At 39.8% G+C, this 19,368-nt stretch overlaps 1 protein-coding gene across 4 annotated transcripts in view; it reads left to right on the top strand.

Annotated features, from left to right (window-relative positions):
* Positions 1–19,368, top strand: part of LOC106583634 (copine-9) — a 132,042-nt gene that overhangs the window by 96,847 nt on the left and 15,827 nt on the right. For 3 of the 4 annotated variants that reach the window (XM_014168037.2, XM_014168036.2, XM_045705569.1), the window contains 8 exons: positions 7,225–7,328; positions 7,751–7,855; positions 8,784–8,825; positions 10,097–10,208; positions 11,305–11,358; positions 11,572–11,633; positions 13,369–13,415; positions 16,424–16,605. In XM_014168037.2, the coding sequence (XP_014023512.2) occupies positions 7,225–7,328; positions 7,751–7,855; positions 8,784–8,825; positions 10,097–10,208; positions 11,305–11,358; positions 11,572–11,633; positions 13,369–13,415; positions 16,424–16,605 (708 nt within the window). The remainder of the gene's footprint in view (positions 1–7,224; positions 7,329–7,750; positions 7,856–8,783; positions 8,826–10,096; positions 10,209–11,304; positions 11,359–11,571; positions 11,634–13,368; positions 13,416–16,423; positions 16,606–19,368) is intronic. The other variant, XM_014168038.2, reaches the window with a different exon arrangement.

The raw sequence follows: 19,368 nt of genomic DNA, 5'->3' as shown, positions 1-19,368 counted from the left end.
CACCTACGTAACAGCCAGTGGAATCCCGTGGCACGTTATTCAAATACCTTAGAAATGCTATTACTTCAATTTCTCAAACATATGACTATTTTACACCATTTTAAAGACAAGACTCTCGTTAATCTAACCACACTGTCCGATTTCAAAAAGGCTTTACAACGAAAGCAAAACATTAGATTATGTCAGCAGAGTACCCAGCCAGAAATAATCAGACACCCATTTTTTAAGCTAGCATATAATGTCACAAAAACCCAGAAGACAGCTAAATGCAGCACTAACCTTTGATGATCTTCATCAGATGACACACCTAGGACATTATGTTATACAATACATGCATGTTTTGTTCAATCAAGTTCATATTTATATCAAAAACCAGCTTTTTACATTAGCATGTGACGTTCAGAACTAGCATACCCCCGCAAACTTCCGGTGAATTCACTAACAATTTACTAAATTACTCACGATAAACGTTCACAAAAAGCATAACAATTATTTTAAGAATTATAGATACAGAACTCCTCTATGCACTCGATATGTCCGATTTTAAAATAACTTTTTCGGTGAAAGCACATTTTGCAATATTCTAAGTACATAGCCCAGCCATAGCCTTCCCTGTAGCTCAGTTGGTAGAGCATGGTGTTTGCAACACCAGGGTTGTGGGTTCGATTCCCACGGGGGGCCAGCACAGAAAAAAAAATGTATGAAATTCTATGAAATGTATGCATTCACTACTGTAAGTCGCTCTGGATAAGAGCGTCTGCTAAATGACTAAAATGTAAATGTAAAATCACGGGCTAGCTATTTAGACACCCGGCAAGTTTAGCACTCACCAATATCAGATTTACTATTATAAAAGTTTGATTACCTTTTGTTGTCTTCGTCAGAATGCACTCCCAGGACTGCTACCTCAATAACAAATGTTGGTTTGGTCCAAAATAATCCATCGTTATATCTGAATAGCGGCGTTTTGTTCGTGCGTCCCAGACACTATCCGAAATGGTAAATCAGGGTCTGGCGCATGGCGCAATTCGTGACAAAAAAAATCTAAATATTCCATTACCGTACTTCGAAGCATGTCAACCGCTGTTTAAAATCCATTTTTATGCCATTTTTCTCATAAAAAAGCGATAATATTCCGACCGGGAATGTCCATTTAGCTAAACAGAGGAAAGAAAATAAAGTTTTCGGTTGACGCGGGCACGAGCCTGAGTCTCACAGTACTGTAACCAGCCACTACCCAAACGCGCTACTTTGTTTCAGCCAGAGCCTGCAAACCCACGATTCAGCGTTTTGCCGCCTTCTGAGAACCTATGGCAGCCGTAGGAAGTGTCACGGGACAGCTAAGATCCTCACTCTTCAATAAACAGAGACAAGAAGAACGACACCTTGTCAGACAGGCCACTTCCTGCATGAAATCTTCTCAGGTTTTTGCCTGCCATATGAGTTCTGTTATACTCACAGACACCATTCAAACAGTTTTAGAAACTTTAGGGTGTTTTCTATCCAAAGCCAATAATTATATGCATATTCTAGTTACTGGGCAGGAGTAGTAACCAGATTAAATCGGGTACGTTTTTTATCCAGCCATGTCAATACTGCCCCCTAACCCTAACAGGTTAGGCTAGCTCATATCTCTACTCGGTCATATCTCTACTATATCATATCTGTACTTTAGGCTAGGTCATATCTCTACTAGATCATATCTCACCTGGGTCATATCTATACTAAGACATATCTGTACTAGATCATATCTCTACTAGATCATATCTCTACTAGATCATATCTCTACTAGATCATATCTCTACTAGATCATATATATACTAGATCATATCTATACTAGGTCATATATATATACTAGATCATATCTATACTAGGGCATATCTCTACTTGATCATATCTATACTAGGTCATATCTCTACTAGATCATATCTCTACTAGATCATATCTATACTAGGTCATATCTATACTAGGTCATATCTATACTAGGTCATATCTATACTAGGTCATATCTTTACTCGATCATATCTATACTAAGACTTATCTCTACTACATCATATCTATACTAAGACATATCTCTACTAGATCATATCTCTACTAGATCATATCTCTACTAGATCATATCTCTACTAGTTCATATCTCTACTAGATCATATCTCTACTAGGTCATATCTCTACTAGATCATATCTATGCTAGGTCATGTCTCTGCCTGATCATATCTATACTAGATCATATCTATATGAGGTCATATCTCTACTTGATCATATCTCTACTAGATCATATCTCTACTAGATCATATCTCTACTAGATCATATCTCTACTAGATCATATCTCTACTAGATCATATCTCTACAAGGTCATATCTCTACAAGGTCATATCTCTACTAGTTCATATCTCTACTAGTTCATATCTATACTAGGTCATATCTCTACTAGATCATATCTATACTAGGTCATATCTATACTAGGACATATCTCTACTAGTTCATATCTATACTAGGTCATATCTGTACTTTAGGCTAGATGCATTCAGCATCATGACAGAATATAAAATCGTGGTAATGTCCCAAAAGGATCGAATTAACTACATAGCAAACTACTTGTGACCAGAACCCTTTGGGCCCCACTATGTAAGGAATAGGGTGCCATTTGGGACACAAACAGTGAAAGATTATCAGGTAATGCAGACAATATTGGAATAAATATACATCCAGACAGTGAACAACAACAGTGACGATTCCACTCATTTCTGAATTATTTATCTCTCTATCTCAAATGTTTTCCTCTTTTTCTTGGTGGGTGAATAATTAGAGACAGGTCATGTTCCGTTATTATGACTCACTCACTCACTCACTCACTCACTCACTCACTCACTCACTCACTCACTCACTCACTCACTCACTCACTCACTCACTCACTCACTCACTCACACACACACACACACACACACACACACACACAGAGACACACACACACACAGACACACACAGACACACACACAGAGAGATTGACTTCCTGGGAATGATTTGTCTAATGAATGAGGAGAAAACAGATGAATACCCATTGAGATGAAGTATTATTCTCATTCCATCTCTATTGGGGGTATTGAGATTGGGCTCTGAAAACTTGTGAATGCATAGTTAAGTTCTGTATCATCAAACATAGAGAATATAGTAAAGTGTATTGTTCATTTCGGAGAGAAAGGAATGGGCATGCTGCGTGCTAGATGAAATGTTGTGTTTACTCTGCTACCTCACCCAGATCTCTGAAAGGTGTGATTTCCACAGGATGTCAGGCTCATAAAAATGTTGTTACTAAAATGGTAATACCCATTCAAGTCAATGTTCTGTGATGTTCTATCTATTCTATTTATATGGTTGAGCTGCTCCTCCTCGGTAGAGTCTTTTGTTTTGGCTTTCTCAGAGGTTTCCCTGTGAAATATGATATGTATGTTAACAGCATACTTGTTAAAGGTGCAATATGCAGAAATCGCTCTGACATTTCCTGATTGCTAAAATTCTAATAGTTTGCCTAATTTCAGTTAGTGACAAAACAAGCAGTGTAGAGAATTTATTGTACCGTCTAAACCGTTGTGAAATATCTTTTCAATAACCAAAACGATATAATTTTCAGCTTAATTGAACACCGGTGTACAAAACTGAAAGTAAAAGATGCAAAAACAAAACGTAAGAGTGAAAAGCATAGAAATAGCACATAGAACATATCTTCCGCTACTTAGACTTGCTTTCAATGAGAATGACAGATTTATAACTCACACTTCTATATGCTTTGGTCGGGTCGCCCAAAAGGTTACTTAAAACCTGTTTAGGATCGGGGGCAGTATTTTCACGGCTGATTTGGTTACTACTCTTGCCCAGAAACGAGAATATGCGTATTATTAGTATATTTGGATAGAAAACACTCTGACGGTTCTAAAACTGTTTGAATGGTGTCTGTGAGTATAACAGAACTCATATGGCAGGCAAAAACCTGAGAAAATTCCAAGCAGGAAGTGGAAAGTCTGAGAATTGTAGTTCTTCTTTTGATTCTCTATCGAAACTACAGTATCTGTGGGGTTACATTGCACTTTCTAAGGCTTCCATTGGCTGTCTAAAGCCTTCAGAAAGTGGATTGAGCCTTCTCCTGTCTCTGGGCAGAGTATAGGAGCTCAGTTACTGAGTGGTCTGCCTGAGGACAAAGGGATTGGATATGCGCGTTCCCGCGAGCACGCTGTTTTTTCTTTTTCTCCTTGAATGAATACACTATTGTCCGGTTGGAATATTATCGCAATTTTACGATAAAAATACCATAAAAATTTATTTTAAACAGCGTTTGACATGCTTCTAAGTACGGTAATGGAACATTTTGACTTTTTGTGTCTCGAAATGCGCTCGCACGTTACCCTTTGGATAGTGACCTGAACGCACGAACAAAACGGTGGTATTTGGACATAAATATGGATTATTTGGAACAAAAACATTTATTGTGGAAGTAGCAGTCCTGGGAGTGCATTCTGACAAAGATCAGCAAAGGTAAATCAATATTTCTAATACTAATTCAGAGTTTATGTTGCCACGAACTGAATAGCTCGCTGTGATGGCGAGCTATGTACTCAGAATATTGAAAAATGTGCTTTCGCCGCAAAGCTATTTTAAAATCTAACACAGCGATTGCATAAAGGAGTTCTGTATCTATAATTCTTAAAATAATTGTTATGTATTTTGTCAACTTTTATGATGAGTATTTTTGTAAATTCACCGGAAGTTTTCGGTGGGAATACATTTTCTGAACATCACGCACCAATGTAAAAAGCTGTTTTTGGATATAAATATGAACTTGATTGAACAAAACATACATGTATTGTATAACATAATGTTCTAGGAGTGTCATCTGATGAAGATCATCAAAGGTTAGTGCTTCATTTAGCTGTGTTTTGGGTTTTATTGACATATATGCTTGCTTGGAAAATGGCTATGTGGTTATTTGGGTCTATGTACTCTCCTAACATAATCTAATGTTTTGCTTTCGCTGTAAAGCCTTTTTGAAATCGGACAATGTGGTTAGATTAACGAGAGTCTTATCTTTAAAATGGTGTAAAATAGTTTATTGTTTGAGAAAATTGAATTGTGGTATTTTAGTTGTTTTTGTATTTCGCGCCATGCGATTCCATTGGCTGTTGGCTAGGGGTTCTGCAGGCGGAACGTCTGTCCACAACAGGTTAATGCAGCTTTAGCTTACAATTTGCAGTGACTTTTACCATTACATTTATTGGTACTCTTTATCTTATTACATGGTTACTAATGGGCTTAAAAAAAGAACACCTGTACCATGTCAGATATAGAGTTGAAATGTATTACATTTGAGTTTGTATCCCAATATTACACTTTATATACATCACAGAAGACTGAAATATAACAAAACCCTTTGACATAGAAACACTGGATTTTCTGCAGGTTTTTTAAAATAATGTTTGTTATTATCAAATTAAGAAAAATATGAATAATATTCCACCCTTGAGGCCACTAGAGGGCGATTTGGTGATTTGACTGCAGAAAAGGGCTACTACTTTAGTACTGTGATAGAAGTGCGTTGACTTGTTGCTGAATCCAACCTGTCAACCCCTAAACCATTTCCAAACAAGAATCAACCTTTATCATAAACACTTGGTTAGAAAAATAGTTAAAAGCAAAATCTTTATATTTGAATATGTTAAAATAGGTTTTTGGAAATTTTTGCTAATTTATTACAATTAAAAACAGAAAAACCTTATTTATAAGTATTCAGACCCTTTGCTATGAGACTCGAAATTGAGCTCAGGTGCATCCTGTTTCCATTGATCATCCTTGAGATGTTTCTACAACTTGATTGGAGTCCACTTGTGGTAAATTCAATTGATTGGATATGATTTGGAAAGGCACACACCTGTCTATATGAGTTCCCTTCAGTTGACAGTGCATGTCAGAGACAGGATTGTGTCGAGGCACAGATCTGGGGAAGGGTACCAAAACATTTCTGCAGCATTGAAGGTCCCCGATGACACAGTGCCCTCCATCATTCTTAAATGGGAGAAGTTTGGAACCACCAAGACTTCCTAGAACTGGCTACCTGGCCAAACTGATAAATCGGGGGAGAAGGGCCATGGTCAGAGAGGTGACCAAGAACCCGATGGTCACTCTGACAGAGCACCAGAGTTCCTCTGTGGAGATGGGAGAACTTTCCAGAAGGATAACCATCTTTGCAGCACTCCACCAATCAGGCCTTTATGGTAGAGTGGCCAGATGGAATCCACTCCTCAGTTAAAGGCACGTGACAGCCCGCTTGGAGTTTGCCAAAAGTCACCTAAAGGACTCTCAGACCATGAGAAACAAGATTCTCTAGTTGATGAAACCAAGATTGAACTCTTTGGCCTGAATTTCAAGCGTCACATCAGGAGGAAACCTGGCACCATCCCTACGGTGAAGCATGGCGATGGCAGTATCATGCTGTGGGGATGTTTTTCAGCGGCAGGGACTGGGAGACTAGCCAGGATTGAGGGAAAGATGAATGGAGCAAAGTACAGAGAGATCCTTGATGAAACCTGCTCCAGAGCGCTCAGGACATCAAACTGGGGCGAAGGTTCACCTTCCAACAGGACAACAACCCTAAGCACACAGCCAAGACCACACAGGAATGGCTTCGGGACAAGTCTCTGAATGTCCTTGAGTGGCCCAGCCAGAGCCCAGACTTGAACCCGATCTAACATCTCTGGAGAGACCTGAAAATAGCTGTGCAGCGAAGCTCCTCATCCAACCTGACAGAGCTTTAGATGATCTACTGAGAAGAATGGGAGAATCGCTTGAAGCGTCATACCCAAGAAGACTCGAGGCCGTAATTACTGACTAAGGTTCTTCAACAAAGTACTGAGTAAAGGGTCTGAATACTTATGTAAAAAAAAATATTTCAGAATTTTATATATAAAAAAATAATTTGCTAAAAAATCTAGAAACCCGTTTTTGCTTTGTCATTATGGGGTATTGTGTGTAGATTGAGGCCGGTAAAAATATAATCAATTTTTAGAATAAGGCTGTAACGTAACAAAATGTGGAAAAATCAAGGGGTCTGAATACTTTGAATGCTCTGTAAGTATTCACACCGTGAGTTAAAACTTTGTAGAAGCACCTTTGGCGGCGATTAATACCACCTTGGTTTAATGTTTAGACTTGTCTGAGGCTTGTCTTTTCTTTCAGGACATTGCCACTATGCAGTTGTGTGCCAACAAGCTGGACAAAAAAGACTTCTTCGGCAAGTCAGACCCCTTCCTGGTATTCTACCGCAGCAATGAAGACGGAACGTGAGTGTGTGTGTTTATGTGTGTGTGGTGGGTATGCGTGTGTATCAAGATGAGTTAACTGCCCACATCGTCTGTTATGTATCACATCTGTCAAAATGTTGATTTTGGAGAGAACAACGCTTTCATTTTCTTGGTGTTTGTGGTTGATACCTCTATGCTTTGTGTGCTGTGTACCCACTTCATAGACGTTCAAAATTAGCGTCTCGTTTGCCATCACTGGCATCAGGAATTTCTTCGGGTCCATACAAATATAATTACTAGAAGGGGGGGAAAGCCCCTCAGACCATGGGCATTCGACTGTACCCTTATAAGTCATTCTATTTCTGTTGGTTCACCATATTCTTTGGTATTTCTGGTTAATACCTTTCCATCCCTGTAAAGTGTCTGTAGTCAGAGCTCCTTGTGTTTGCTGTGTACTGTAGGTTCACCATCTGCCATAAGACAGAGGTGATAAAGAATACACTGAACCCTGTTTGGCAGCCCTTCACCATCCCCGTACGAGCCCTCTGTAATGGAGACTATGATAGGTGAGTGACACACAGACAGCCAACAGCATAGGTCAAAAGTCACTTAGCCCCCAGGGCAAAGAGATGACCACATTAGCTATTTTGGGGAATTTCAGCAGAAGCTTTCATCCAAAGCAACCTAATAAATTATAAATATTTATTTATTTCATTGTGCTTTCCATTACAGAGAGAATCTCAAAGCGCTGGTAAAGAATACAAAAAACAAGCAATGTAAAAATGAGAATAAGCTACAGCAGTATATTCTCCAGTATGGTCCATGCCAGAATCAAACTCTGATGTTGCCAGCACCTTGCTAGCTGAGCCATTGGCAAGACTGTGGGACTAAGTCCTGTCTGCCCTCAATACTGAGGACTATGGAATGTTGCTGTAGCATGATGTACTACAGTGCTCTGTGGTGGTCAGAATAATGCCAGCAGTCGGCCATATTGTCTCAGAGGCCAGCACTGGTGTTATTGGGACCAACATGGAGGTTCCACGATGTTTCGTTTATCTCGGGTTATCAAACACACACACACACTATTACTTTGGAATGTATTGCTAGTGGATACAGCTTTTGATATCCTTGTGAATTGTGATTCATACAAATGAATCATATTATATTGTTAATTAATTAAATGAACAGTATATTGTTTTCTATTTACATAATACGTTTGACTGGGTAAATCCTTTAAGGAGAGTGAAAATGCATCTGTGTGACCATTTGAGAATAATGTTTGAACAATTCTTCATAGTTGGTGGGTGATCTACTGTATGCCTCATATATCACTGACTTGGAACACACACACACACACACACACACACACACACACACACACACACACACACACACACACACACACACACACACACACACACACATGCACACACACGCACACACACACACCTCTCTGTGATTCTCATCTTTCTCTCTTATCTTCCCTTTCTCCAGGACGGTCAAGGTGGATGTGTATGATTGGGACCGGAATGGAAGGTAATTTTCTCTGTCTACTCTCTCTCTCTCTATTCTATCTCTCTCCCTCCCTACATCTCTCTCTATCTCTATTCTCTCTTCCACCCCCCCCTCGTTTCATCCTTCATCCATTTCATTTACCATCTCCAGAGAGCCTCAGACGCTCCAAATCTCCCTCAAATGTCATCCCTCGTTCTTTCTCTGGAGGGGAATCTCAAAAAGGGGGACTCTATCTCATAAGTTTCCGGTTTAGGGTTAGCACACACAACCACAAATCACTGACTGGAACTTTAAAAGTCAGATGTGATATCAGAATGGAGAGTGTTCATATCACTCTCTCTCCCTCCCTCCATCTCTTTTCCTCTCTCCCTCCTCCCTCCATCTCTCTGTCCCCTTCTTTATGAAAGGGAATATGAGTGTTGACCTCCCTCCCTCCCTCCATTTCTCTGTTCATTCTTTATGGGGGAAATGTGAGTGTTGACCTCCCTCCATCTCTCCCTACCTTTATCTCCATCCATCTCTTCCTTCATCTCCCTCCACACCTCTCCCTCCCTCTCTCCCCCTCACTCCATATCTCTGTTCCCTTCTTCATGAAAGGGAATATGAGTGTTGACCTCCTCCCTCCCTACATATCTCCCTCCATCCCTCTCTCCCTTCCTCTCTCACTCCATATCTCCCTTCCTCTCTCCCTCCATCCCTCTCTCCCTTCCTCTCTCCCTCCATCCCTCTCTCCCTTCCTCTCTCCCTCCATATCTCCCTTCCTCTCTCCCTCCATATCTCCCTTCCTCTCTACCTTCCTCTCTACCTTCCTCTCTCCCTCCACATCTCCCTCCACATCTCCCTCCCTCTCTCCCTCCATATCTCCCTCCATATCTCCCTCCATATCTCCCTCCATATCTCCCTTCATATCTCCCTTCCTCTCTCCCTTCCTCTCTCCCTCCCTCTCTCCCTCCATATCTCCCTCCATATCTCCCTCCCTCCCTCTCTCCCTCTCTCCCTCCCTCTATCTCTGTCCTCTTTTTTATTAAGGGAATGGGAGTGTAGACTGCCTCCCTCCCTCCATCTCTGTCCTCTTTTTTATTAAGGGAATGGGAGTGTAGACTGCCCCCTCCCTCCATCTCTCTGTCCTCTTTCCCTTCCTTCTTCACTGTTGGTGGCTACTGATGGGGCTTCCTCTCTAAATAGGACATGTCGATTGAAAGCAGGCATGTCGTATTTGGCTTTAGGTGATGATATTTAGATGAAGAAGAGGGGCTGGGGTTGGTGTTTCCTTCAGTATGGTACTCTTTCAGATGCTGCAGGTGTTACTCTCGCAACTATTCCCACAGTCATGACTTCATTGGCGAGTTCACCACCAGCTACAGAGAATTCTCCAGAGGCCAGAGCCAGTTCAACGTCTATGAGGTAAAAAAAAGAACAGGGAACACTTACAGCCTGCAACACTTAAGCATGTATCCTAGTGAGCACAAGACGTTGAAAAATATTTTCAATTGAAAAATATATATATATTTTTTTAAACCTTTATAAAAAGGTTTATATTATGTCTCTCTATGTAGGACATTTTCAACTGTCTGTACTGTTTAAAGGTGCACTATGCAGAAATTGCTCCGCCATTTCCTGGTTGCAAAAAATTATAATAGTTTGCCTAATTTCAGTTTGTGACAAAACAAACAAGTATATTTTAGAGAGTCATTGTACCATCTAATATATTTTCCATAACCAAAAATGTTAGATTTTCAGCTGTTTGAAGCTTGTGCATAAAACCAAAAGTAAAATATGCAAAAACATAACTTAAGAATGGGAAGCATAGAAATAGTGCACATAGTACAGCTTTACTGCTTCTTAGACCTGCTTTCAATGAGAATGACATATCTATTTTTTTATTCTACCTTAGTTTTAACTAGGCAAGTCATAAGGAAAAAAATATTTTCAATGACGGCCTAGGAGCACTGGGTTAACTGTCTTGTTCAGGGGCCAAACAACAGATTTTTATCTTGTCAGATCAGGGATTCGATCTTGCAACCTTTTGATTACTAGTCCAATGCTCTAACCACTAGGCTACCTGCCACCCCAATAACTCACATCTATAACTCACATTTCTATGTGAATTTGGTCGGGTCGCCCAAAAAGTTACATATTGCAGCTTTAAGGACACATCCTCAGCTTCCTATATTACAGCTCTAACTGAAATACTTAAACAACTGTTTGTCATATTGTATCTTTAATAATGAGATGAGCAGTGAAGCATTTTTGCGATTTTCCCATTCAAGTTTCCCAATTTCCAAATGTTACGACTATACTCACATATCCCCGCTATGAAAATAGTTATTTTTCATCCGTCTTCCATCTCTTATAATATAAAATGTTAGATTCGGTCTAATTTCTTTCCATACCACACCTACATACTCTGAACGATATGGTGAAATCAAACCCAGTCCTCTTTTGTAAGACATCTGTATCAATCTGTATAATTTTCCCTACCCTACATGTTTTTGTCCAGGTTCTAAACCATAAAAAGAAAGGCAAGAAGAAGAAATACGTCAATTCAGGGACAGTGAGTATCGGTTGAGATTTCCCATCTCCACCTGTCGGTGTTTTATAGATAGGATTCATTGTTTTATAGATAGGATTCATTGCCAATGTGATATGGCATACACAGTAAACGTTTTGCTTTGCCCATCTATTTTTCTTCCCCCTCCCTCTCTTTCTCTCCCTCTCTCTCTTTCGCTCTCTCTCTCCCCTCACCCCATCTCTCTATCCTCTGAAGGTGACACTGCTGTCCTTCAAAGTGGAGTCGGAATACACGTTTGTGGACTTCATCCGGGGAGGGTGAGCCCACTCTTAATAACTTTGCATTAATGTTAGACTCCACTCTTAATAACTTTGCATTAATGTTATAGCCCACCCTTAATAACTTTGCATTAATTTTAGAGGCCACTCTTAATAACTTTGCATTAATGTTAGAGGCCACTCTTAATAACTTTGCATTAATGTTAGAGGCCACTCTTAATAACTTTGCATTAATGTTAGAAGCCACTCTTAATAACTTTGCACTAATGTTATAGGCCACTCTTAATAACTTTGCATTAATGTTATAGGCCACTCTTAATAACTTTGCATTAATGTTAGAGGCCACTCTTAATAACTTTGCATTAATGTTAGAGGCCACTCTTAATAACTTTGCATTAATGTTAGACTCCACTCTTAATAACTTTGCATTAATGTTAGAGGCCACTCTTAATAACTTTGCACTAATGTTATTGGCCACTCTTAATAACTTTGCATTAATGTTAGAGGCCACTCTTAATAACTTTGCATTAATGTTAGAAGCCACTCTTAATAACTTTGCACTAATGTTATAACCCACTCTTAATAACTTTGCATTAATGTTAGACTCCACTCTTAATAACTTTGCATTAATGTTAGAGGCCACTCTTAATAACTTTGCACTAATGTTATAGGCCACTCTTAATAACTTTGCATGAATGTTAGAGGCCACTCTTAATAACTTTGCATTAATGTTAGACTCCACTCTTAATAACTTTGCATTAATGTTAGAGGCCACTCTTAATAACTTTGCATTAATGTTAGAGACCACTCTTAATAACTTTGCATTAATGTTAGAAGCCACTCTTAATAACTTTGCACTAATGTTATAGGCCACTCTTAATAACTTTGCATGAATGTTAGAGGCCACTCTTAATAACTTTGCATTAATGCTAGAGTTCACTCTTAATTACTTTGCATTAATTTTAGAGGCCACACTTAATAACTTTGCATTAATGTTAGAGGCCACTCTTAATAACTTTGCATGAATGTTAGAGGCCACTCTTAATAACTTTGCATTAATGTTAGAGACCACTCTTAATAACTTTGCACTAATGTTATAGGCCACTCTTAATAACTTTGCATGAATGTTAGAGGCCACTCTTAATAACTTTGCATTAATGCTAGAGTTCACTCTTAATTACTTTGCATTAATTTTAGAGGCCACTCTTAATAACTTTGCATTAATGTTAGAGGCCACTCTTAATAACTTTGCATTAATGTTAGACTCCACTCTTAATAACTTTGCATTAATGTTAGAAGCCACTCTTAATAACTTTGCATTAATGTTAGACTCCACTCTTAATAACTTTGCATTAATGTTAGAGGCCACTCTTAATAACTTTGCATTAATGTTAGAGGCCACTCTTAATAACTTTGCATTAATGTTAGAGGCCACTCTTAATAACTTTGCATTAATGTTAGAGACCACTCTTAATAACTTTGCACTAATGTTATAGGCCACTCTTAATAACTTTGCATTAATGTTAGAGACCACTCTTAATAACTTTGCATTAATGTTAGAGGCCACTCTTAATAACTTTGCATTAATGTTAGAGGCCACTCTTAATAACTTTGCATAAACATTAGAGGCCACTGTTGATGGCTTGCTCAGCCTAGCGTGCATGTCTGAAATTGTTTTGCGTGGTTTAAACAGACAATATCCTTTCCAGACTTTATTATGTTTTTGCTTGGTAAAGTTTAAGTTATTTATCGTAATTAATCATTGTCTCACCAGGACGCAACTCAACTTCACAGTGGCCATCGATTTCACAGCGTCTAATGGTAAGTGTAGCTAAATTACTGATACAGTTTGTTGTTTATTAGCGTCTCTTTCAGGCTACTGAAGGACTAACGTTTCCCTAAAATCCGTATAAAATAATATTATGCTAACCTGTCGTCTAAAGCAAGGTTATTTAACATGGTATACTGCATGGTATATTCATGAATATCGCTAGAAACAACAGGATAAACCCATTTTGAATTACATATCTACAATATAAGAGGAGAATATTTTCTTTCTAATAATAATTATTTCTATTAATTATTACTTCTCAACTCCTAATATTGAGCTAATTACACTCCCTGGAGTATCTGACATAGCCCCCATGAGTACCAGTGCTGCTGGTAAGCTTTCTTGTCTTGGACATATTTTTGCCAACACATGGCTAACCTTTCTCTAATTAGCCAACCAGCTGCTATTAGTGAAAATGGGTTTGGAGTTACTTTTCTAGCTAATAGGCTATGTTAGAGTTACACTTCCTTTTCCAATTACAGTACCAGTCAAAAATTTGGACACACCTACTCATTCAAGGGTTTTTCTTTATTTTTACAATTGTCTACATTGTAGAATAATAGTAAAGACATCAAAACTATGAAATAACACATATGGAATCATGTAGTAACCAATTTTTTTTAAAACAAATCATAATATTGTAAGGTTTCGCATTTATTAGTCAACCTTGTGTTCTGTTTCACAGTGTTCTTGAACGTAGCCCTGTTTCTTTGTGTTCTTGAACGTAGCCCTGTCTTTAATTTTTGTTCATTGATTTCACCTGTGTTCGTTTCTCACCTGGTCTCATCAGCTCCTTATTTAGCTCAGTTCATTCTGTTTGTGCCTTTTTGAGGTATTGTTCGTTTTGACTCTACTATGCCTTTTCCTAGCTTGTTTGTGAGAACCAGTTATAGCCTTCAGTCCTAGTTTTGATTCACCTACCTGTTTGCCTACCTGTGTATGACCCTTGCCTGCCAGTGACCACGATTCCTGCCTTCTGCGAAGGTGAAATAAACACCTGAATCGACACCTTTTTCTCCCTGAGTGTTCATTACAAATATATTTCAGATTCTTCAAAGTAGCCACCCTTTGCCTTGACAGCATTGCACACTCTTAGCATTCTCTCAACCAGCTTCATGAGGTAGTCACCTGGAATGCATTTCAACTATTAGGTGTGCCTTGTTAGAAGTTATTTTGTGGAATTTCTTTCCTTAATGCATTTGAGCCAATCAGTTGTGTTGTGACAAGGTAGGACTGGTATACAGAAGATAGCCCTATTTGGTAAAAGACCAAGTCGATATTATGGCAAGAACAGCTCAAATAAGCAAAGAGAAATGACAGTCTATTACTTTAAGACATGAAGGTCAGTCAATCCGGAAAACGTTAAGAACTTTGAAAGTTTCTTCAAGGATAGTCGGAAAAACCATCAAGCGCTATGATGAAACTGGCTCTCATGAGGACCGCCACAGGAAAGGAAGACCCAGAGTTACCTCTGCTGCAGAGGATAATTTCATTAGAGTTAACTGCACCTCAGATTGCAGCCAAAATAAATGATTCACAGAGTTCAAGTAACAGACACATCTCAACATAAACTGTTCAGAGGAGACTGTGAATCAGGCCTTCATGGTTGAATTGCTGCAAAGAAACCACTACTAAAGGACACCAATGAGAAGAAGAGACTTGCTTGGGCCAAGAAACACGAGCAATGGACATTAGACTGGTGGAAATCTGTCCTTTGGTCTGATGAGTCAAAATGTGAGATTTTTGGTTCCAACCGCCATGTCTTTGTGAGACACAGAGTAGGTGAACGGATGATCTCTGCATGTGTGGTTCCCACCATGAAGCATGGAGGAGGAGGTGTGATGGTGTGGGGGTGCTTTGCTGGTGATACTGTCTGTGATTTATTTAGAATTTAAGGCACACTTAACCAGCATGGCTACCACAGCATTCTGCAGCGATACGCCGTCCCATCTGTTTTGTCATTAGTGGGACAACTATTTGTTTTTCAACAGGACATTGACCCACAGCACACCTCCAGGCTGTGTAAAGGCTATTTGACCAAGAAGGAGAGTGACGGAGTGCTGCATCAGATGACCTGGCATCCACAATCACCCGACCTCAACCCAATTGAGATGGTTTTGGATGTTGGACCGCAGAGTGATGGAAGAGCAGCCAACAAATGCTCAGCATATGTGGGAACTCCTTCAAGAGTGTTGGAAAAGCATTCCAGGTGAAGCTGGTTGAGAGAATGCCAAGAGTGTACAAAGCTGTCATCAAGGCAAAGGGTGGCTACTCTGAAGAATCTCAAATATAAAAAATATTTTGATTTGTTTCACACTTTTTGGGTTACTACATGATTCCATATGTGTTCTTTCATAGTTTTGATATCTTCACTATTATTCTACAATGTAGAAAATAGTAAAAATAAAGAAAAACCCATGAATGAGTTGGTGTGTCCAAACTTTTGACTGGTACTGTATAATGTGGGGAGGTCAAAATAATTCAAAACTATCTACCAAATCTATTAATTTTAAAATGTTGTTTACTTCTCCTTGCCATTCAACTGATGATAAGACAAGACATGCGCCCCCCAAAATGTTGGCTAACATATGATTGGGGTCCCAGGGCAAGAAAAGGTTGAAGACTGGTCTAAAGCAGGGGCAAATGTCGTTGACAATATTTTCCTATCAAATGAACATGAGATACTGCAATGCTGCCACTCCTAGTCAGCGAAAGTAGGTGGATTTGAACTCTAACCATGTGGCTGTAGGTCAGCATTCACCCTAGCATACCACTTAGCTAGATCAATGTATTCAAAACGCCTCATAAGACAAGTAGTATGGTAGTGTGGAACGGACCCTATTTGGCCCATGCTTTTCTTGTATTTGATAGGTGGGTTTTGTACTTTTTATGTTGTGTAGGACTCATTTGAAAACTCTGGGTCTCAATATGATTTTCCTGTCTAAATAAAGGTTAAATGAAATAAATCAATAATGTATGCTCTGTTGCTGTGTTCCAGGTAACCCATCCCAGCCCACCTCTCTGCATTACATGAGTCCCTACCAGATGAATGCCTACGCCATGGCCCTGAAGGCTGTGGGGGAGATCATCCAGGACTACGACAGTGACAAGATGTTCCCCGCCTATGGCTTTGGAGCCAAGCTGCCACCGGACGGCAAGATCTCCCATGCCTTCCCACTGGTGAGAGAAAGAGGGAGGGGGAGAGAGAATGGTACTACTTCTCTACCAGTGATGGGGAATGATCAGGAACTGTTTCATTTATTGCAAAGAGGTGCTGGTAGTTCTTCCTACAGGTTTACTGATCCACAGAAGAGTCCTTGGAGCTATATAAATCTTTTTTGACAACAACGTCCCTTCTGTAATATGTTTTTTGCTCTCACGCTTTCCATTATTATCTATTACTGATGTGACGTTGCCTTCCACATTGCTTTCTTCATTCATACACTTCCATTTACGAATAAGAGTTCATATCAAACAAGAGCCAGAAACTAAAATAGTGAACAGTATACAGTGCATTCGGAAAGTATTCAGACCCCTTCCCTTTTTCCACATTTTGTTACATTACAGCCTTATTCTAAATGTGATTAAATAAAACAATTCTCATCAATCTACCCACAATACCCCATACAGGTTTTTAGACATTTTTGCAAATGTATTCAAATTAAAAAACATATTTACATAACTTTTCAGACCCTTTGCTATGAGACCTCGAAATTGAGCTCAGGTGCATCCTGTTTCCATTGATCATCCTTGAGATGTTTCTACAACTTGATTGGAGTCCACTTGTCGTAAATTTAATTGATTGGACATGATTTGGAAAGGCACACACCTGTCTATATAAAGTCCCACAGTTGACAGTGCACGTCAGAGCAAAAACCAAGCCATGAAGACGAAGGAATTGTCCGTAGAGCTCAGAGACAGGATTGTGTCGAGGCACAATTATGGGAAAGGGTACCAAAGATGTCTGCAGCATTGAAGGTACCCAAGAACACAGTGGCCTCCATCATTCTTAAATGGAAGAGGTTTGTAACCACCAAGACTCTTCCTAGAGCTATCCACCCGGCCAAACTGAGCAATTGAGAGAGAAGGGCCTTGGTCAGGGAGGTGACCAAGAACCCAATGGTCACTCTGACAGAGCTCCAGAGTTCCTCTGTGGAGATGGGAGAACCTTCCAGAAGGATAACCATCTCTGCAACACTCTGCCAATCAGGCCTCTATGGCAGAGTGGCCAAACGGAATCAACTCCTCAGTCAAAGGCACATGACAGCCCGCTTGGAGTTTTCCAAAAGGCACCTAAAGGATTCTCAGACCATGAAAAACAAGATTCTCTCGTCTGATGAAACCAAGATTGATCTCTTTGACTGGGAATGCCAAGTGTCACATCAGGAGGAAACCTGGCACCATCCCTATGGTGAAGCATGGTGGTGGAGCATCATTTTTCAGTGGCAGGGACTGGGAGACTAGCCAGGATTGAGGGAAAGATGAATGGAGCAAAGTACAGAGAGATCCTTGATGAAAACCTGCTCCAAAGCACTCAGGACCTCAGACTGGGGGCAAAGGTTCACCTTCCAACAGGACAGTGACCCTAAGCACACAGCCAAGACAACGCAGGAGTGGCTTTGGGATAAGTCTCTGAATGTCCTTGAGTGGCCCAGCCAGAGCCCGGTCTTGAACCCCGATCGAACATCTCTGGAGAGAACTGAAAATAGCTGTGCAGCAACGCTCCCCATCCAACCTGACAGAGCTTGAGAGGATCTGCAGATAAGAATCGGAGAAACTTCCCAAATACAGGTGAGCCAAGCTTGTAGTGTCATACCCAAGAAGAGTTGAGGCTGTAATCGCTGACATAGGTGCTTTAACAAACTACTGAGTAAAAGGTCTGAATACTTATGTTAATGTGATATTTCAACAATAAGGTCTCACTTTATGTAGTGTTGTGTTGTCTCTCTTGTGTTTTGTCCTATATTTTTCTTTAATTTATTTGTATTTTTAATCCCAGCCCTTGTCCCCACAGGAGGCCTTTTGCCTTTTGGTAGGCCGTCATTGTAAATAAGAATTTGTTCTTAACTGACTTGCCTAGTTAAATAAAGGTTAAATAAAATAAAATATAAATGGTGTGTAGATTGGACAAAAAGCCTGTAACGTAATAAAATGTGGGAAAAGTGATGGGGTCTGAATACTTTCCGAATGCTCTGTATGTATCCATCTGTCGGGCTCAGATGCGAGACCTTGAATAGCCTATTTTTGAGTAGTGAAGGCCATCTTTCTGTACATCCTCTATATCAATTTGTAATCAAGGCTGGCTAACTGAAGCTCCAAGCCAAATCTATTACATTTCTTAGCAATGAAAATACAGTTACCTGTGAAATACCTACCTGTGTTATGCCTACTGACATGAGGCACTCATACTTCTATACTACATAACATCATTGTATAATTAACATACATTGTCAGAAGGCAAAAGGTCAGTATTGGCTTGATTCAGTACTGAGTTTCCTTGGTTTCTTGGGATTTTCTGTGAAGTCTGACATTGACTCTATCCACCCGTACAGCCCAAATGAATGACACCGTGAACACATTACCTGTACATGGGGTAATAAAGTCATGAAGAACACGAAAGCCTCTAAATATGTCGACACAAAATACAAATTGCCGCACCGTTATGTAAGCCCATGCGCTAGCGTCGGCTTCAAGTAGTTCTGTGAAGTGTTTGAACAAGGGTGGAGGAAGAAAACACTGTGAGTCAGAAAGTGGCTCGGAAAGAAAAAAGAAAATCCATCTGTTTGTTGCAGAAAAGTGCGAACCAAACGAGGGACCAGACAGACGTGGAGACTGGAATAGACTTTGGAGGACGTAGCGCTTAGCTTAGCATCATGAACCGATGAAGAAAGAACAACAAAGAGTAAACACTAAGCACAAAAAAACGACTCCTCCTCAGATTCT

Source organism: Salmo salar, chromosome ssa22 (assembly GCF_905237065.1).
Source record: "Salmo salar chromosome ssa22, Ssal_v3.1, whole genome shotgun sequence".
NCBI lineage: Eukaryota > Metazoa > Chordata > Actinopteri > Salmoniformes > Salmonidae > Salmo > Salmo salar.
This window is presented reverse-complemented; position numbering and strand designations above follow the sequence as displayed.